This window comes from Xenopus tropicalis, chromosome 10 (genome assembly GCF_000004195.4).
Source record: "Xenopus tropicalis strain Nigerian chromosome 10, UCB_Xtro_10.0, whole genome shotgun sequence".
Taxonomy (NCBI): Eukaryota; Metazoa; Chordata; class Amphibia; order Anura; family Pipidae; genus Xenopus; species Xenopus tropicalis.
In genome coordinates, this window is record NC_030686.2 from 7,060,738 (window position 1) to 7,083,258 (window position 22,521).

Here is a 22,521-nt window from a genome sequence, read left to right on the forward strand (position 1 = left end):
CCGCTGTCCCCCTACAGTTAGTTTCGGGGGTGCATACAGTTTGCAGTGTTTCTCTGCAGATTTGGTTCTTCTCAGAAAGTGTTGGGCCGAGCAGGCAGGTCATATAAGCAGAAATCAGCACGTGTACAATAGAAAAAAAAGAAAATTTCTGCCATTCTGAGGGTTTATTCAGTCTTCCTGCTGTGTTAAGAGACTGAAAGCGCGTTGCTAAGTGCTCGCACAATTTCCGAGACTGCCTCGCACTTCTTTCTGGGGTGGTTAATTGAAAGGGATTATTTCACTATGCTTTCAGTACTCCAGGAACAAAGAGTACAGTTGGAAGAATTGTGTAAAAAACAACAACACACTATACAGTTGTCTCATTTTATTCCCCCCCTTGCCTTGCAGCTATGAAACGTCCCGCGAGCCCTACACATTCCCCGGATTCTACCATTCCCATGTGTGAGGGCGGACAGACGGACACCCTGGAACTCCAGTCAAGAAGGGAGAAAAGGCTGCCGTCCTTCACCCTGTGCGAAGTCTGCAACATCCAATTGAATTCGGCCGTACAAGCGCAGATCCATTATAATGGCAAATCCCACCAGAAGCGGCTCAAGCAGATCAACAGAGGCAGAAGCCCCTCCATTCACGGTAAGGAAGGGCTGCGCCCAGTAATTGGCGATAATGTCATTACGGAAAACTGGTCAGTGGTTGTTCACCTTTGAGTTAACTTTTAGTATGATGTAGAGAGTAATATACCAAGACAGTTTGCAATTGGTCTTCATTTTTTTATTATTTGTAGTGTTTTTTAATTATTTCAGTGTTTGTTCAGCAGCTCTCCAGTTTGGAATGTGGTTGCTAGGGTCCAAAGTACCTTAGCAATAAGGAAGTGGTTTGAATGAGAGACTGGTATATGAATAGGAGAGGGTCTCATTGGAAAAGGAGTTATAAAAAGTAACAATAAAACTAGGGATGCACCGAACCCAGTTTTTGGGGTTTGGCCAAACCCCCAAATTCATCCCAAGGGATTTGGCCGAGGAATAGTTTTCTGGCTGCTGGGGTCAGTGACCCCCATTTAAAAGCTGCAAGGAGTTAGAAGAAGATGGCAAATAATTTAAACCATAAAAAATGAGTGAAGACCAATTGAAAAGTTGCTTTGAATCGGCCATTTTATAACATACTAAAAGTTAACTTACAGGTTAACCTCCCCTTTAAGGGAATAAGGAGGTGTAGCTCTGTGGTATCATGTGCCTTTTTATTATTAATGCTGCCCAATTGCACTCCAACCCCCCCCCCTCCCCAATCTATTATCATTTATGGTCAATGAACAGGAATTTGCTCTTCATCAGAGATTTGATGTTTGTGCTGAACATGGATATTGAATGGCAGAAAGTGTAATGGTTGCACCAATACTTGTGATATCATGAACTGGATTACTACTAACACGCAGCCACGCTTATGGAAAGCCTAATTGCACTCAATGTATCTGCTCTTTTATTGAAAAATGTATTGAAAATTTCTGCAAAAACCTTTCTAGTCCCGCCCATCTGTTCTACTTCCTGCTGTCTCCTTTCCCAGGCTGTGAAGGGGGGCCGGCAGCACTCGGCACACTGGGAACCAATCAGCAGATGGAATGAAATAAAGCCTCTCTTTGCTTGTGTGACTGCAGGGCTGTGATTGGCTACTCCCCCTCCTACTGGGCTTCTGGCAGGGACGTTAGAACACACCCACCCCTCATTTGAAACATGGACGGGGACCTGGGAGGATCTATAGGGTCCAACCGTTCGTCTCTAGGATCTAGAATTATAGCTGCTCACAGTGATGAATTATTCCAGGAATTTCCTATTCCTTGAGTTGCTTTGCCGGTGGGTGACACAGAGGGGTATTAACCCTCCTGATCCCCTTGTTAGAGCTTTGGCTGCTCTACTAACCACCCTGATCGAATGAACTGTTACTAGGGTTGCAACCTGTCCAGTTCTGACCCGGAGAGGCTACTGTCATAACCCAATGCCTAAACTGCCCGCTCCTAAATATCATTGCCCCGCCCCTGATGTCACTAATTTTTTCCCCACCCAGGTCTTGTAGGATTCAACTCAAAGCATGTTAAAGGAGAACTATACCTCTGAACAATGTAGGTCTTTCTATTAAAATAAGTTGCATAAAACAGCTCATATGTAAAACCCTGATTCAAAGAAATAAACCATTTTCATAACAATATACCTTTTTATTAGTATGTGCCATTGGGTAATCCTATATAGCAAACTGCCATTTTAAGTACTAAGCGCCGCCCCCTGGGATCATAGGATTCACAGTGCACACAAACAAGCCAAGGGCACACATACATGCGCTAGGCCCCCTTTCTGCCTTTTGCTCCCACACTACTTCCTGTTACAGTTAGAGCTGCATCACTTCCTGTCAGCTGATCTCTGAGGGAGCACACAGCCCAGCACAAAATGGCGGCTCAAGGGAAAGATGTAAAAGGGCAATATTTACTGATATATATATTCCAGTTTGGTAAGATTCTTTAATAGGTTGGTTTATATAGGTTGGTCTGTTGGTTACGTATTCATTCTGGGGGTGTAGGTTTCCCGTCAGCCAATCAGTGTGAGGCTAAGCATACTGACAATAGGAGTTCACATTGGAACAAAAATGTCATTGGGGTGCATGTATAGGCACTGGAGCTGGGAATGTCAGGTATCAAGGTGGGTTTCCAAATCTCCAGACTGTCAGTAGGCGCTACAGGGCGCCAGTGAGAGCCCCCTCCCCGCGCAGTGCTCCCATAGGGCCGCTTATACACAGTTACCCCATTCCTGCCGCGCAGCCAGGCGTGAAGGAGCCGCGTCGGTTTCTCCGGATAAGCATTATGCAAATGTAATTATGCTAATATCTCCCACACTTACGTATGCGAGGGAACGGGATGTGCTCCGTTTCCATTAAAACCTAATAATCTCACCTATTATAATTATTAGTGTACACTGAAGATGGCAGCGGCACTCACATGATGAAATCTCGGCTAAGTGGCTAAATGATACAGTTGTTGACAGAGCGGCACAAGTTCAATCGTCTCGCTTGTCTCGTTGCTTCTGCTTCTCCCTACAGAAGGCAGTTAGATGCATGGGTGGCACCCATAGGTCCATACCGTACATTATCATCTCTAAACCACCGCCAGCCCTCTGTCTATTATGGAAGGCGTATTCGTTCTATGGCGCTGCCGAGCTTTCACCACAGAAAATAAAAAGTGAAGAGAAAAGGGAATCATTTAACCATGAAATAAACCCAATAGGGCTGTTCTGCCCCCAATAAGGGGTAATTATATCTTAGTTGGGATCAAGTACAGGTACTGTTTTATTATTACAGAGAAAAGGGAATCATTTAACCATTAAATAAACCCAATAGGGCTGTTCTGCCCCAATAAGGGGTAATTATATCTTAGTTGTGATCAAGTACAGGTACTGTTTTATTATTACAGAGAAAAGGGAATCATTTAACCATTAAATAAACCCAATAGGGCTGTTCTGCCCCAATAAGGGGTAATTATATCTTAGTTGGGATCAAGTACAGGTACTGTTTTATTATTACAGAGAAAAGGGAATCATTTAACCATGAAATAAACCCAATAGGGCTGTTCTGCCCCAATAAGGGGTAATTATATCTTAGTTGGGATCAAGCACAGGTACTGTTTTATTATTACAGAGAAAAGGGAATCATTTAACCATTAAATAAACCCAATAGGGCTGTTCTGCCCCAATAAGGGGTAATTATATCTTAGTTGGGATCAAGTACAGGTACTGTTTTATTATTACAGAGAAAAGGGAATCATTTAACCATGAAATAAACCCAATAGGGCTGTTCTGCCCCCAATAAGGGGTAATTATATCTTAGTTGGGATCAAGTACAGGTACTGTTTTATTATTACAGAGAAAAGGGAAATCAGTTTTAAAATTCTGAATTATTTGATTAAAATGGAGTCTATGGGAGACAGGCGTAATTCGGAGCTTTTTGGATAATGGGTTTTCAGATAAGGGATCCCATACCTGTACTTAAAGTTAATTTTAAAGTGAACAACCCCTTTTAAAATCCCTAAGTTCCTTCACTTTTTTATTTTCCTTATGGATTTGCCGAATGTAAAGTTTTGCTAAACAAAACATATCCCAGTCGTCCGAATATTATATATTTGGCAAAATAAGCCGCACAGAGTCTTCACTTCAACCACATAATGCACCAGTTTCATTATACATATCCATAAAAATGGACCTTGAAGCGGGAAGGTAGTATGTAAAGGTTGCGGCATCTCTGCATCTTTGGCAGTGAAGATGTTAAATCCGGAGGCAGTAAGAGGTTATTTAACAGAACAAAGCCCCGGGATGATTGTAGTGCATCTGCTCTGACAGCACTCATTAGAACAAGTGGAGAGGCTTGAAAGGGGAGAATTGCATACAGAATGCGACGTTTTCTAGCCACACGTGCAACCTTCCCCTTTAATACCTATCTCGCTTTGTGCAGGTCACAGAAATGCAGTCACTTTTCCTTTTATATTTAGTTCTAGAAATTCGTTTATTTGGACAATGTACGTCAGATCCAAGTAGGATTCCAACACCGACCCAGATGTTTTCCATGCAAACCCACTAATACCCAAACATGTCTCTTAGGGAGAATTGTTGGTAATGTCCTACTGGCCTGGGCTTCAATAGTTCCTTGGAAATGGTGTATTCTGTCCTCCATTTTATTGGGCTGAAATCATTATTTCTCTTTATCTGCCAGGGTTTTCTAGAGAGAAACCACACAGAGCCTTATGTGATATATTGCCCCACTCTGTTTGCACAGTTGGGTAGTTTTATGGCTTCTGTATCGATCCAGTAGCTTCAATCTGAAGGTATTTTTATTGTTAATAATATGTATTTATAAAGCGCCAACGTATACCGTAGCGCTGTACAATAAGTGGGTTTATACATTGGAAATGCAGAGTTAAAGTCCCCCAGTTGGGGACTTTAGTAAAAAAAAAAAAGACAATGTCTCAGCCTATCGGGGGTTTGTCTGACCCCAAGCCCAACCTCATTCCTAAGTTACCTCTTGTAATTGGGGAGCTTTTTGTATTTTTTGTAGGCATGATAGGCTTGGTGGCCCTTTTTCTGTAGATTCCCGTGTTGAGTAGGAAATAGATGTCTCAAAGACACTGGAGAAACTAATAAGGACTAGGCATCCTTTTATTGATCCCTAATGATTTATCCTCAATTTTCCTCAATTTGAGTTTTTTAAGTGCAAAAAACCCAAAAACTCGAATGTAAACATTCGCCATGTAAAAGCTTGTGAGTTTCTATAGAAGTCAATGGGAGTTGTCCTAGGCAAAGTCAAGCCTTATACTCAAACTGGAGTTTTTAGAGCTCGTAAACTTGAAAAATTTGTGTTTTTTATACAAACGAGTTTTCCTTATTAATAAATAAGTGAGCGTTCGACATGATAGATAAGCCCATCATTTGTCCTCCAAATGGTTAGAGAGGGGGAAACGACTAAAGTTCTAATCTACGTCCTACATTTTGATGTTAAACATGAACTGCGGTCACAATATACATCTTATTCTCTTTAACTCACTGGGGCTCATTTATTAACACTGGGCAAATTTGCCCATGGGCAGTAACCCATAGCAACCAATCAGTGATTGCCTCTTTTCAGCCAGCTGCATGTAGAACAATGAATGCAACAATTTGATTGGTTGCCATAGGTTACTGCCCATGGGCAAATTTGCCCAGTATTGATAAATGACCCCCACTGAGTTAGGGGCTGCTATTTTATGACTGGAACTTATGAATATTGATGTAGAATGTACCATATCTACGGGGCAGATGTGTTAAAATGTGAGTTTAGGGCTCAGCGCAGAAAAATTCACTCGCTATCTATTCATTCCTATGGGATTTATAGCAGTGTATTAATCAATGGGCGAAAGTTAGAGTTCACCATTTAATAAATATGCTTCTAAAAATCCCATAGGAATGAATAGAACATGGGTGAGTGAGAAGATTAGTTGACATTCTTCTTGCCTTGGTTTGGAATGTGTCTGGAACCGGAACAACCATCATTACTGCCAGCTGGATCCAACGGCACGGAGTACTTGGTACAACAGAACTTCTACTCACTGCCTCCTATTGAAGTTGGCATCTGATCAATGTGCTGTACACTGTACCAATCTGTGTGGCTGGATCCAATTAACAGTGATGCACGTGCGTTCTAACCGTATCAATGAGCCCCAATGGGGCAGTTCTTATTAAAAATAATTCTCTAAAGAGAAAGTGATGATTTTATTGCATTGTATTTGCCCCTTACCCAATATCAGACATATTATATTTGCTGCAAAAGTCCGTATTTCCTATTCCTATAGGTTAAGTGGTTGTTTTTATCACTGGTAGGACTCCAACGAAACCCCCAGTGTTCTATATTCCTAGATGTCTATCAGTAGCTCTATAATTAAGTAACGTCCGACGGCGTATCTCTATTTCCAACTGCCATAGACTTCTTCTCCGAGGCGCAGTACTGAGCGTCGCTTGCTCCTTGGATATATAATGGGAAACAATATATGCTAGGTCTTTCTTTCCTCTGGAGAACAGAGACCCAGATTAGACAATATTCGGCATTTGCATAATTATGACCTACATTTTTGCGTCCGTGACAGCCAAGCGTAGCCCTAAACAGGCAGCTACAGGGGCAACAAGCAGTGCGTCCATTATATGTAGCTTATTCATCTTGATCATGTCTTTGTGCTGTAATTATATAGCCACCAAGTCTATACACAGAGTATATACATTTAGGATATATAGATTTAGCATAATGTACAGGTATAGGACCCATTATCCAGAATGCTCGGGACCTGGGTTTTCCGGATAAGGGACCTTTCCGTAATTTAGATTTCCTACCTTAACTCTACTAAAAAAATTATATAAACAGTAATTAGTTGGGATCAAGTACAGGTACTGTTTTATTATTACAGAGAAAAGGGAATCATTTAACCATGAAATAAACCCAATAGGGCTGTTCTGCCCCAATAAGGGGTAATTATATCTTAGTTGGGATCAAGTACAGGTACTGTTTTATTATTACAGAGAAAAGGGAATCATTTAACCATGAAATAAACCCAATAGGGCTGTTCTGCCCCCAATAAGGGGTAATTATATCTTAGTTGGGATCAAGTACAGGTACTGTTTTATTATTACAGAGAAAAGGGAATCATTTAACCATGAAATAAACCCAATAGGGCTGTTCTGCCCCAATAAGGGGTAATTATATCTTAGTTGGGGTCAAGTACAGGTACTGTTTTATTATTACAGAGAAAAGGGAATCATTTAACCATGAAATAAACCCAATAGGGCTGTTCTGCCCCAATAAGGGGTAATTATATCTTAGTTGGGGTCAAGTACAGGTACTGTTTTATTATTACAGAGAAAAGGGAATCATTTAACCATGAAATAAACCCAATAGGGCTGTTCTGCCCCAATAAGGGGTAATTATATCTTAGTTGGGATCAAGTACAGGTACTGTTTTATTATTACAGAGAAAAGGGAATCATTTAACCATGAAATAAACCCAATAGGGCTGTTCTGCCCCAATAAGGGGTAATTATATCTTAGTTGGGATCAAGTACAGGTACTGTTTTATTATTACAGAGAAAAGGGAATCATTTTTAAAAATGTGAATTATTTGATTAAAGTGGAGTCTATGGGAGATGGTCTTTCCGTAATTCAGAACTTTCTGGATAATGGGTTTCCGGATAAGGGGTCTGATACCTGTACCAACCTGTCAAGGGCATCCCCCCCAGGAATGTGGCATCGTACCCCGCAGCGCTAAGCTATAGGCATCACAGCCTGGAATAAATGATGGGTAATTTCAGACAACAGAGGACCCTTTGTGCCATAATAGACCTTCAGGACGAGGTTCCAGGCCACATCACTGATGGAGGATGATGATGATGGATGAGCCCATTGTTGACTCTCCCATTAAAGATGTCTAAGGGACTGCCTATTGATTAAACAGAACAGAGTAATTATGAGCTGTGGGAGCCAGGGCTGCGGTGTGTAAACTGTGCTGCTTGTTTCCGGTGCCTGGGGACCTTAAAGGAGAATTGAAGTGAGGTGCCATTTAAAGGGGAACTCCACCCAAATACAACTTACAAATAACTATAAGCAACTTTGCAAAATACATCAATTAAACAATATGCAGCCTTTTCATGATGTTTAATGTAATAATCTGGTTTGGAACTGTTCCCTAAGCCCCGCCCCCTGTTCCCTAAGCCCCACCTCCTGTTCCCCTGCTGATCTGGCTGACTACTTTGTGACTCAAATAAACTGTAACAGTAGCGCCTGTCCCTCAGCCTGCCTCCTCCCAATCCCACAATCCCCTGCTGCACACGTGATGTCAATAAGGAAAGGAACATCCCAGTGCAATGCATTGTGGGTTATGTAGTCCCTGTCTGTAAGCTGTGGGGAAGTTGTTACAATGTGTAACATCAGTGTTTTAGTCCCTCCTCCCCTGCCAGGATTACAAATGATGGAGAAAGAGAAGAACAGTTTTGCAGCTGGATTTCTGCATATAAAAATGGTATTTATTCCTACTGTTTGAAGGAACAGATTACAGGGATAGGCAAAGAGAAAAAGACATGATACAACTAAGAATTAACTTCATTTTTATTAATATAAGAGGAAAGCTTGCCTGTGCTTGGATGTGTATTTGGGCCGTACCATGTTGTGGGCACAGGGTAACCCCGGCCTGTGTCCTGAAGCCAAATGCTGGCAGCTCCCTGGGCCAGACTCAGCTGGCCTCTCAGACCCAATCTGCAGACTTCATTTCCCTCGTTCGGTCGAGTTGTTCCATGAGACTGATTGGTTGAGACAGGGCTGCGGAAAAAACGCCTCACCCCAAAAAACTGCAGAGGGGGCAACAAGCGCGGCTCGGGCTGAAGCAGACGCGGGGAAATCAAGCAGACATTGGTCACAACAGAGTACATTTAGTACATTGGAGCGCACATTTTTATTTATATCTGAGCCTAAAGCCAGTTGCTGTGATGGAACCGGGGGGTGGGGGGGTCTTTGTAACTATGTGACCATATTAGTCCGAAAATCTGATTTCCCAGAATGCCGTGCTGCTCTTTCCATACATACTCACTACCAAGAGGGGATGCTGCTTTATGTCCCTGATAGTAACATGGCTATTCAAGTAAAGGTATAGGATCCTTTATCCGGAAACCATTATCCAGAACGGCCATCGCCCATAGACTCCATTATAAGCAAATAATTCCAATTTTTATCAATGATTTTTCTCTGTAATAAGCCCTATTGGGTTTATTTCATGGTTAAATGATTCCCTTTTCTCTGTAATAATAAAACAGTACCTGTACTTGATCCCAACTAAGTTATAATTACCCCTTATTGGGGCAGAACAGCCCTATTGGGTTTATTTAATGGTTAAATGATTCCCTTTTCTCTGTAATAATAAAACAGTACCTGTACTTGATACCAACTAAGATATAATTACCCCTTATTGGGGGCAGAACAGCCCTATTGGGTTTATTTCATGGTTAAATGATTCCCTTTTCTCTGTAATAATAAAACAGTACCTGTACTTGATCCCAACTAAGATATTATTACCCCTTATTGGGGCAGAACAGCCCTATTGGGTTTATTTCATGGTTAAATGATTCCCTTTTCTCTGTAATAATAAAACAGTACCTGTACTTGATCCCAACTAAGATATAATTACCCCTTATTGGGGCAGAACAGCCCTATTGGGTTTATTTAATGGTTAAATGATTCCCTTTTCTCTGTAATAATAAAACAGTACCTGTACTTGATCCCAACTAAGATATAATTACCCCTTATTGGGGGCAGAACAGCCCTATTGGGTTTATTTCATGGTTAAATGATTCCCTTTTCTCTGTAATAATAAAACAGTACCTGTACTTGATCCCAACTAAGATATAATTACCCCTTATTGGGGGCAGAACAGCCCTATTGGGTTTATTTCATGGTTAAATGATTCCCTTTTCTCTGTAATAATAAAACAGTACCTGTACTTGATCCCAACTAAGATATAATTACCCCTTATTGGGGCAGAACAGCCCTACTGGGTTTATTTCATGGTTAAATGATTCCCTTTTCTCTGTAATAATAAAACAGTACCTGTACTTGATCCCAACTAAGATATAATTACCCCTTATTGGGGCAGAACAATCCTATTGGATTCAATATATTCAATATTTAAATAATGTTTAGCAGATTTAAGTTATGGAGATCCAAATAACGGAAAGATCCCTTATCCGGAAAATCCCAGGTCCTGAGCATTCTTGATGAAGTCCCATACCTGTACTTCAAACTATATCTTCCAAAATAATAGGAGACCTACAGATTCCCCCCCCCCCCAGTGGTAATTAGGGCTCATTTACATCCGCAACGCAGTGGGCAAAGGGCACTTTTCAGTTGCGCTAAAAAAAAGCTTTCAAATGGGGGTCACTGACCCCAGCCGTCAAGAAACTATTGCTTTTGAGCTTACAATTTTATTATTATTTTTTACTTCCTTATCTTTATATTCATATCCTGTCCTATTCATATCCCTGTCTCTCATTCACGCCACTGCCTGGTTGCTAAGGTAAACAAGACCCAAGCAACCAGACAGCTGCAAAAGAGAAAGCTAAATAACCGAAAAACCATAAAAAATAAAAAAAACAAAGACCAATTGCAAATTGTCTCAGAATGTCATTGTCTACATAATACTAAAAATTAATTTGGAGGTGAACAACCCCTTTATTGGAGAAGGAAATCCTGGAGCTGCCGCCGCCTCCTATCCAGGCCGTAGCCCAAGGGTCCCCCCAAGCACCCTCCATCTTGGTTCAAGGGGAAATTGTTATTCTTGTCTACGATCCCTGTTTGTTTATATAACCAGCAGCAGAGTAATCAGCAAGCAGAGGGGCTACATTTACACTCACATTAACCTGACAGCATCTCTTGTTCCCCAGTAGTGTATTTAATGGAGAAATTAATTAAGGGAAACTGCTAACGGGGGAAACAGTGTTTCGATTCCGACAGGTCCCTAATAATGCTGATTTGTCAGACATATAAAGTGACTTTTTATTTTCATGTTACCATACGGGCAGATATGCATTTATTCAGGTGGAATTGTTACAGGTATGGGACCTATTATCCAGAATGCTTGGAACCTGGGGGTTTTATGGATTAGGGTTTCTTTCTGTAATTTGGATCTCCAGACCTTAAAGGTGACATATTGTGTAAAAAACAATGTTGCGCCAATGAATTGTACTCGTATAAATATACTGTAGAAGGAATGTGCTTATAAAATTAGGGTTTGGGGCTGATTTATTGAAAATTTTCCCAAAAACCCCACTGGCTCCGCCCATCTGCTCCACTTCCTGCTGTTTCCTTTCCCAGGCTGTGCAGGGGGGCCAGCGGCACTCAGCATACTGCACTGTAGGATAGGAACTAATTAGGGATGCACCAAACCCACTTTCTTGGCTTCGGCCGAACCCACCCTGACGGATTCCCGAACCGAATCCTAATTAACATATGCTGATTAGGATTGGAAGGGGTTAAAAATCAGCACAATTTTTTTCCCCCTGACCGTTTAAACCTTTCTGAATTCTAATTAGTATATGCTAATTAGGGTTCGGATTCGGTTCAGCCGGGACCACGGATTCGGTCAAAGCCGATTCCTTAAAAAAAAAGCCACAGAATCCGGGATTCGGTGCATCCCTAGAACCAATCAGCAGCTAGGCTGACCTGATAAGGAACTGAAGCCTGCCTCTGCTTGTGTGACTGCAGGGCTGTGATTGGCTCCTCCCCTCCTACCGTTAGGACACGCCCACCCCTCATTTGAAACCCAGATAGGGACCTGAGAGGATCTATAGGGAGCTCCAATAAAGGTGCCATTTTTACAGATAATATACCACCCTATTTGTTTGGTCCAGTTTGTGACAGCTATTCTCCCCATGAAATACTAGAGCAGAGCTGCCTAACTACCCATGGGTTGGATGTGGCCCTCAAATGATTTTTATAGCCCACAGTCCATAGATTTCCCTCTATGGTCAGGGCTGTATTTATCATATAGGCACCCAAGGGCCTGAGCTTTTAGAGGGCAGTCCTCTGGGGCCTATATGGTAAAAAAAAGAAAATGTCAGTATTTGACTCCCCTAGTCGGTAAGCCCCCAGCCAGGGCCGGAACCAGTATTACAAATCTACCAGTAATGTACTTGCTGGAATGGCCTTTAAATCCTTCTCTTCCCTGACTCGCTTTGCAGCCAATAACCCTTTTTAACTACGGGCTCATCTCTGCTCCGCCTATAACCCCGCCCAGTCTGCTCATTTACCAGCCCCACCCACATTTCCCCGCCCAGCCTGCCCATTTCCCACCCCCTAGATCATAGTCCCACCCTCAAATGACATCAATGGCCTCCTACAGAAGTACCCAGGGTCTCAAGCTATTATAATCACTGGGGGGGGGGGGGTTGCCTAACATTTGCCCCCCAACCCGCAGTGATTTTATATATATATATAACTTTATTTCTCCTATAGCAAAACCCTCTGTATCTGTTGTTGTCTCCTTCTCTCTGCAAAAATGTTGTTCATAGACATTTTCTTGCCACGTTCTGCTGTTTGAGATTCTCCCCGGATCTCAAATTAACTGTGAGCGGCTTTATTCCCTTTAAATAAAAGCTATTGATTTCGGATCACAGTTTCTAAGCAGCTTTTTTTTCCCTTCTGTCTTATACGCTCGGCTGTATGTTAAAGTGAGAGCTGGTTGGCTACAGGAACGCAGGGCGGCGGTACTGCTGCGTTAGCCCTCACATCTCCTGAAGTGCCAGATGGAAGAAACATTACCGTATCCGCGGGCACCGGGGCGTGGGAGGTGCTTAATGACCCGCGGAAAGGCCTGATATGCAGCTTGATAGGCTGCGATGGAGCAGAGATTGCAGAAAACGCTGCTCCCTTTATCTGCTTATGGGAAGGCCGGTGGGGGGGGGGAGGTAGAACAGCAACTCATTGGGGGTCATTGGCGCAGAGCAGAATTATTTGGGGTTGTTCCCCTTTAAATGAATGTTTAGTATTATGTAGAGAGTGCTATTCTGAAGCCATTTGCAGTTGGTCTATGTGTGATTTTTGAATTATTTCGTTTTTTTTATTCAGCAGCTCTGCAGTTTGGAATTTTAGCAGCTATCTGGTTGCTAGGGTCCAAATGACCTTAGTAACCAGGCCTTGGTTCAAAAGAGAAATATGAAAAGGAGTGGGTGTGAATAGAAAGATAAGTAATAAAGAGTAACAATAACAATCAAACTGGAGCCTCACAGAGCAAAGGTTTTTGGCTGCCGGGGTCAGTGACCCCCATTTGAAAGCTGCAAAGAGTCAGAGAAGGAAATAATTCAAAAATGATAAAAAGACCAATTGAAAAAGTGCTCAATCCCATCTTCCCTCCTATTGCCAATTGCACTTCTGCTCGATAATTTGCAACGGCCACTTTCCAAGATGGTGACCCCCCTGTGACGAGTTTGAAGTCCTGGCTCATCTCCCTGCAATCTCCCATCATGCACTGCGGCCCAGTTCTCCTGTACGTATGTAAATACATGGCTTTAGTGAGGCAGAGGCTTTTATTGGAATAATAGAGGGAGCGCATTAGGCAGGAGTGGGGCGGAAGAGACGTGTCTGTTTGGCAGAGAGCTGTCATTTTGATTTACTGTTAGAAGGCAAAGCTTTTTATGTGCAGAGACAGTAAATCACAAGCAATAGAACCACGGCTTATGAAAAGCCCATCCTCGCCAGTTATTCCCTATCAGGCTGTCTCCACGGGCGCCTCGGTTATCTCTAAGCAGCCGCTGATTTGAGGGGCTCTGCGAAATAGAAGGTGTCACGTTTTGGCTCCGGCGGTGCCACCATGCAAATGTTGGCTTAGGAATCATTTAAAGGAGAACTAAACCCTAAGAATGAATATGGCTAAACCTGCACCAGCGTACGAATCATCCTCTCAATAGCAGCAAGGATCCAGGACTTTAAACTTGTCACTGGGGGTCACCATCTTGGAAAGTGTCTGCGACACTGCACATGCTCAGTGGGTTCTGGCTGCTGAGCTTAGGGGTCGTTACTAATTAGGCAGAAAATGAGTCTGTCAAATAAACTGATGCTACAGGGCTGTTTATTACATTCTGATGGTAATTGCACTGGGTTCAGGGCTGCCTTGTAATGAGAATCTGAATTATTTTCTAATCAGCCTTGTATAGTGACATTTATATTCTATATTATATATACGGTATATTGTGTGTCGATCGCTAAGCTCAGGTAAGTGACAGCAGCACAGGATACAGGTATGGGTTCCGTTATCCGGAAACCCGTTATCCAGAAAGTTCCAAATTATGGAATGACCGTCTCCCATAGACTCTATTATAAACAAATAATTCTAATTTTTTAAAATGATTTCCTTTTTCTCTGTAATAATAAAACAGAACCTGTACTTGATCCCAACTAAGATATAATTACCCCTTATTGGGGCAGAACAGCCCTATTGGGTTTATTTCATGGTTAAATGATTCCCTTTTCTCTGTAATAATAAAACAGTACCTGTACTTGATCCCAACTAAGATATAATTACCCCTTATTGGGGCAGAACAGCCCTATTGGGTTTATTTCATGGTTAAATGATTCCCTTTTCTCTGTAATAATAAAACAGTACCTGTACTTGATCCCAACTAAGATATAATTACCCCTTATTGGGGCAGAACAGCCCTATTGGGTTTATTTCATGGTTAAATGATTCCCTTTTCTCTGTAATAATAAAACAGTACCTGTACTTGATCCCAACTAAGATATAATTACCCCTTATTGGGGCAGAACAGCCCTATTGGGTTTATTTCATGGTTAAATGATTCCCTTTTCTATGTAATAATAAAACAGTACCTGTACTTGATCCCAACTAAGATATAATTACCCCTTATTGGGGCAGAAAAGCCCTATTGGGTTTATTTCATGGTTAAATGATTCCCTTTTCTCTGTAATAATAAAACAGTACCTGTACTTGATCCCAACTAAGATATAATTACCCCTTATTGGGGCAGAACAGCCCTATTGGGTTTATTTAATTACAAATGTAAAATTGTTTCAGAGCAGTTGAGACCACCTGGAAATCAATGGGAGCTGCTCTAGGAAAACTGTAACAATCTTCATTTAGTTTGTGGTTTTAGAGGTTTTCAGGGTTTTATGAAAATGTAAAAACCACAAAAACTTCAAGGTCATTTGGGAGACGGCCTTTCCGTAATCCGGAACTTACTGAATAACGGATCCCATACCTGTATATAGAAGAATATACAAAATACTGACAGCACAGGAGTTTTCCGGGGTCCCTGTAGAACAAGCCCACCCTTTGGCTGTGCCGCCGCACCGCTGACAGGCGCATTGATTTTCGCCGGAGAGGCTTAAACAACATTAGCATTGTCTCCGAGCGAGAGTGCCTTGTGGCTAATTGAAAATGAAATGGGAGAAAGCTCAGGGAGCAGTCAATAGCTCTCCCTCGGGTAAATGAGCGCAGATAGCTCCCCCGTGGGCAATAACAGGGGACGGCTCCATCATCGGAGTTCTTAGCCGAGCGATGCCTTTCGGAGATAGGAGCATTCAGCCATCTGCATCCAGATTCTATCTGCCCAGCTATGGATTCACTGCCATCCCTGATTTGTCGGCAGTTTGATTAAAAAAGTTACCGTATTAAATATCCCGCTGGCAGGATGATACATGGGCCTCCCTTCCCACAGCGCAGGGGAACTATTGCAACATTTATTTCAATCAGCCTTCTCACATTTAATTGGATGCTCACAATGAGCAGAGGCTGTCGATAAGGGGGTAATAAAGGGAAAACATATAATAGTTAGGTATGGAGATCCAAATCCGAGCATTCTGTATAACGGGTCCCATACCTATATATATATATACATATATATTTATATATAATATATATATTGTACAAGTCAGAGGGGATATATCCTGGATTGGAGGTATATATCTGCCTTTTTTAGGTTCTGACCCCTTTAAAGGAACAGTAACACCAAAAAATGAAAGTGTTTTAAAGTACAGTTGCCCTGTGCTGGTAAAACTGGTAAGTTTGCAACAGAAACGCTACTATAGTTTATATAAATGAGCTGCTATGTCAACACGGGGGCAGCCATTGAAGCTGGGAAAAAGGAGAAAAGGCACAGGCACATAGCAGATAACAGATAAGCTTTGTAGAATATAATGGGGTTTTATCTGTTATTTGCTAAGTAACCTGTGCCTTTTCTCCTGTAAATGGCTGCCCCCGGGGCTACACAGAAGCTTTATTATATAAACTATAGTAGTCTTTCTAAGGAAAACACACCAGTTGTACCAGTGCAGGGCAGCATTACATTATATAGTAATTACTTTTATACACTTTCATTTTTTGGTGTTACTGTCCCTTTAAGAACCACCCATTTAAGAGAGCCAACACAGGGTTAACTAGCAGGAGGGTGTTGGCTGTTTTAAAGGTGTCGTTCTTAAAGGGGTCAGAACCTAAAAGGGGGTTAAACCTCCCAACCCGGATATATCCCCTTCGACTTGTACTGTATACAGGGTCAGACTGGGGTGGTGCAGGGCCCACCGGGGCTGCCGCCCCAGGGGCCCTGCAGGTGCCCCCACCGGCTGCGGCCCCCGCACCCCCTAACCCCCCCCCCCCGTAGTGTCCCCCGCTGAGCCTCCCTTATCTCCCCAGAGAGCCTCTCTAACCCCCCGCAGGATTCCCCACCTAATGTCCTCCCCTGAGCGCTCATAAGTTTAATGTGTCAGGGGAGGAACTGTCAGCCGGGGGAGCGCAAGGGGCGGGTCTGGCCCACCAGGTGTTTTCCCCGTGTCCTGGTTGCCCAGTCCGACCATGACTATATATAGGTATGGGACCTGCTATCCAGAATGCTCGGGGCCTGGGATTTTCCAAATAAGGGGTCTTTCTGTAATTGGGATTGCCATACCTTAAATCTACTAAAAAATAATTTATTAAACCCAATAGAATTGAAGCAAGAAAATAGAAGACTATTGATTCATAGGGGCACATTTATCAACATCGTGTTTTTGGGGTTTTAGAGGTTTTTGAAACCACAAATAAACTTTAATTAAAATGAGAAACAAACCCAGTATCTGTACCTGAATATGCTTCTCTGTATTCCCCAGCTGCTTTATGGCTGATAGGGCAGCAATGAGATGCTCGAATCATTGTCTATAAGCACGCATGGGATGACTGGCACTGCCACGCTGGCATTAAATTGTGTTGGGCTCAACTGTTTGTGTGAGACACACCTGATGCCTGCAACACCCAGCCTTTCTCTGTGCAATCCCAATAGGGCTGTTCTGCCCCCAATAAGGGGTAATTATATCTTAGTTGGGATCAAGTACAGGTACTGTTTTATTATTACAGAGAAAAGGGAATCATTTAACCATGAAATAAACCCAATAGGGCTGTTCTGCCCCCAATAAGAGGTAATTATATCTTAGTTGGGATCAAGTACAGGTACTGTTTTATTATTACAGAGAAAAGGGAATCATTTAACCATTAAATAAACCCAATAGGGCTGTTCTGCCCCAATAAGGGGTAATTATATCTTAGTTGGGATCAAGTACAGGTACTGTTTTATTATTACAGAGAAAAGGGAATCATTTAACCATTAAATAAACCCAATAGGGCTGTTCTGCCCCAATAAGGGGTAATTATATCTTAGTTGGGATCAAGTACAGGTACGGTTTTATTATTACAGAGAAAAGGGAATCATTTAACCATGAAATAAACCCAATAGGGCTGTTCTGCCCCCAATAAGGGGTAATTATATCTTAGTTGGGATCAAGTACAGGTACTGTTTTATTATTACAGAGACAAAGGAATCATTTTTAACCATTTCTGGATAACGGGTTTCCGGATAATGGGTCCCATAATAGGATTTCAAGCTTTTTGTACATTCTTCTTCCATCACCATTACATTTAATGATGACCAAGCCTGGGGAAACTACTGTTTTCTTTCCCAATACACTGAACTGAAGGTATAAAGTGAAAAGCTATCACTTCCCTACATATTGGTGAACTCACGGAAGGGGCTCATGTAGATGCATCAGTAGATACGATCATTAGGTCTCTGTAGGGGCTGCGCTACTGCGGCTGAAGTCGCCAGAGTATAAAATCCATTATGGTTCATGATTGCGCCTTAATGGTATTTAATGATCTGTAATGTCCATTGTTCTTTAGTGAATAGGCTCCTTTGAGAGGCGCTGATGCATATAATGGGATGATCAGGGCATTCCTTGCAAGGTGACCCCGCTGAATCCCGTAGGGACGGCTGCGGGCGCAAACAATGCTTATTTAAATGAGGGTCATATCTACAATCTGAAGTCGATTTAAAGGGCCTCCTCGATGCCAAGTGACTGCTTACCACCTGGGGGCACATCCTCTAGTCCCGGTAAGATGGTACCAGAGGCCGAGTGCGGTTACATTGTCCTACCCGGCAGAGGGGGTCAATTATAGTCATTTTGTGTCCATTTAACGGGCTGCTGTTAGAGGCTGGCACAGGCGTATGGATACCAGCTGCTCGGAACTACAGCTCCCATCATTCTCGGAGAGCCAGTAGGGCATTTATATAAATATAGATTGTTAGCTGTTTGTAACAGTTTCTGTGATTGGTTGTGTGTCAGTATGTGGCCATAGAGTGATACAATGTGGACACAACTTATACTGAGCTTAAAGGGGTGGTTAACATTTAATATGTTTTAGAATGGCCTGTTCTTAGCAATTTTTCAATTGGCCTTCATTTTTTAATTTGTTATAGTTTTTGATATATTTGCCTTTTTCTTCTGACTCTTTTCAGATGGGGGTCAATGACCCCGGCAGCCAAAAAACCTATTGCTCTGTGAGGCTACAGTTTTGTCATTACAGGTATCCCACACCCTTATCCGGGAAACCCATTATCCAGAAAGTTCCAAATTACGGAAAGGCCAGCTCCCAGACTTTATTGTTATCAAATAATTCACATTTTTAAAAATGATTCCCTTTTCTCTGTAATAATAAAACAGTACCTGTACTTGATCCCAACTAAGATATAATTACCCCTTATTGGGGCAGAACAGCCCTATTGGGTTTATTTAATGGTTAAATGATTCCCTTTTCTCTGTAATAATAAAACAGTACCTGTACTTGATCCCAACTAAGATATAATTACCCCTTATTGGGGGCAGAACAGCCCTGTTGGGTTTATTTCATGGTTAAATGATTCCCTTTTCTCTGTAATAATAAAACAGTACCTGTACTTGATCCCAACTAAGATATAATTACCCCTTATTGGGGGCAGAACAGCCCTATTGGGTTTATTTAATGGTTAAATGATTCCCTTTCCTCTGTAATAATAAAACAGTACCTGTACTTGATCCCAACTAAGATATAATTACCCCTTATTGGGGGCAGAACAGCCCTATTGGGTTTATTTAATGGTTAAATGATTCCCTTTCCTCTGTAATAATAAAACAGTACCTGTACTTGATCCCAACTAAGATATAATTACCCCTTATTGGGGGCAGAACAGCCCTATTGGGTTTATTTCATGGTTAAATGATTCCCTTTTCTCTGTAATAATAAAACAGTACCTGTACTTGATCCCAACTAAGATATAATTACCCCTTATTGGGGCAGAACAGCCCTATTGGGTTTATTTCATGGTTAAATGATTCCCTTTTCTCTGTAATAATAAAACAGTACCTGTACTTGATCCCAACTAAGATATAATTACCCCTTATTGGGGGCAGAACAGCCCTATTGGGTTTATTTAATGGTTAAATGATTCCCTTTTCTCTGTAATAATAAAACAGTACCTGTACTTGATGCCAACTAAGATATAATTACCCCTTATTGGGGGCAGAACAGCCCTATTGGGTTTATTTAATGGTTAAATGATTCCCTTTTCTCTGTAATAATAAAACAGTACCTGTACTTGATCCCAACTAAGATATTATTAATCCTTACTGGAGCCTAAACAATCCTATTGGGTTTAATTACTGTTTAAATAATTTTATTAGCAGACTTAAGGTAGGCGATCCGAATTACGGAAAGACCCCTTTTCCGGAAAACCCAAGGTCCCGTGCATTCTGGATAACGGGTCCCATACCTGTATTACTTTTTATTACATATTTTTGTATTAATGCCCTCCTCTATTCATATTCCTGCCTCTCTTTCAAACCACTGCCTGGTTGCTAGGTTGAATTGGACCCTAGCAACCAGACAGCTGCTGAAATTCCAAAAGTGGAGAGCTACTGAACAAAAGTAAAACAATTCAAAAATGAAGCCCAACTGCCGATTGTCTCAGAACAGCACTCTTTTCATAATATTGAAACAAGGGGGGGTTCACCTTTAAGTTAACTTTTAGCAACTTTGCAATTGGTTTTCATTATTTATTTGTTATAGTTTTTGAATTATTTGCCGTCTTCTTCTGCCTCTTTCCAGCTTTCAAACGGGGGTCACTGACCCCGGCAGCCAATAAACTATTGCTCTGTGAGGCTACAAATGTATTATTATTACTTTTTATGACTTATCTTTCTAAGCAGGCCTTTTACTATTCATATTCCCATCTCTCGTTTAAACCACTGCCTGGTTACTAGGGTATATATGCACCCTAGCAACCAGATAGCTGCTAAAATAATAAATGGAGAGCTGCTGAACGAAAAGTTAAATAACGGAAAAACCATAAACAATAGCAAATAAAGACCAATTGCAAATTGTCTCAGAATATCAATGTCTACATCGTACTAAAAACAAATTTAAAGATGAACTACTCTTTGCTTGCTGGTGTACAGTTGGGCACACTCTAATGGGATGAGCTATGATATTGCCTCCATGTGAGCGCCCCGGGAGCATCTGTGCCCCAGCAATGTATGGGGTGCGGCAGCTGTGTTCTGTTTGCACCATTAAAATGGGAAACGTTGCCCATCTCCGCGTCCTTCCAAGCGTTGCACCCCTACAGCGTAACTGTTCCCACGTCCCCACTGTGTTACAGAAGGAAAGGAACCGTAAAGCCGATTAATGCCGTAGTATTTCACAGGGGCGCCAATGGCTGCGCTAAACGTGTAAGAATTCAAATGAAACCCTCTTTATTATAAGTAAAGTCATAATAAAGTTATTAGCGCAGGATTTGCCATACGGCTTGCACTCCAACTGCGTCCCCAGGGCAATTATCCTAGTCCTATGCCACCCCAATTAAGCATGAATTGATTTTTTTAAATAAATTAGCCCAATGGCTTCCTATCTCGTGCCGTTATAGAGACCCCTGTTAGCTGGAAGGGAGAGATAAGGAAAGCAGGGCAGCCACTTATATCCCTGCATTTTATATACGGAACCAGAGATTCAGATTTGTTAATAGCATCAATTAACCCCCTACTTAACCCCTTCCTTTCGTTATCACTAGGGGTTAAATTATAATGCTAAAGCCACGTACCTCTATTCCTATTAAGAGTTCTGGAGCAGACAAAGACTAACCCCCTACTGCTCTTTTGGTGCTGCCATTCCGGGCAGGTCACTCTTTCTTTTAACTCAATGCAACATGGACACGCGAGAGTTAATTCTGGGAACAAAGGGCCCCCTGGCAGCTCACAGGTAAACCAGCATATCCATGCACGGAAAGTGGCGGCGTTTGGACAATATTAATATTCATTTCAAAGTGGGAGGTTCTGGAAGGTGGTGGGTTTTCTCTAAATTGTTTAGCGGATAAACACTAAATATAATTAGTACAAAATACAGGGTTAAAGCTCAGATACACGCCAGCCTGATGGGCAAATGCATATACACAGGGAATGCAAAAAGCAACCTAATTAGCACTAGGTGCCAGCGAGGCCCTGAGATTGCCCCATACACACCAGCAAAAGTGAAGTGCAACACAAATAAATACAATAAGGCAATGCAAAGAGCCGCAGAACTTATTCTAAGAAACTACAATTAAGATATGTAGAGCGATACAAACTATTTATACCTGTAATGATGCAATCAGTTATCCGGAAACCTGTTATTTCGAAAGCTATCTCCCATAGAGTCCATTTTAATCAAATAATTCACATTTTTAAAAATGATTCCCTTTTCTCTGTAATAATAAAACAGTACCTGTACTTGATCCCAACTAAGATATAATTACCCCTTATTGGGGGCAGAACAGCCCTATTGGGTTTATTTCATGGTTAAATGATTCCCTTTTCTCTATAATAATAAAACAGTACCTGTACTTGATCCCAACTAAGATATAATTACCCCTTATTGGGGGCAGAACAGCCCTATTGGGTTTATTTAATGGTTAAATGATTCCCTTTTCTCTGTAATAATAAAACAGTACCTGTACTTGATCCCAACTAAGATATAATTACCCCTTATTGGGGGCAGAACAGTCCTATTGGGTTTATTTAATGGTTAAATGATTCCCTTTTCTCTGTAATAATAAAACAGTACCTGTACTTGATCCCAACTAAGATATAATTACCCCTTATTGGGGGCAGA

General features: G+C 41.7%; 1 protein-coding gene across 3 annotated transcripts in view; it reads left to right on the forward strand.

Moving 5' to 3' along the window:
* The window catches only part of znf385c (zinc finger protein 385C), a 139,284-nt gene that overhangs the window by 61,022 nt on the left and 55,741 nt on the right, over positions 1-22,521 (forward strand). For all 3 annotated transcript variants that reach the window (XM_031894168.1, NM_001078913.1, XM_031894169.1), the window contains 1 exon segment: positions 388-630. In XM_031894168.1, coding sequence (XP_031750028.1) covers positions 390-630 — 241 coding nt within the window. In that variant the 5' untranslated portion in view covers positions 388-389.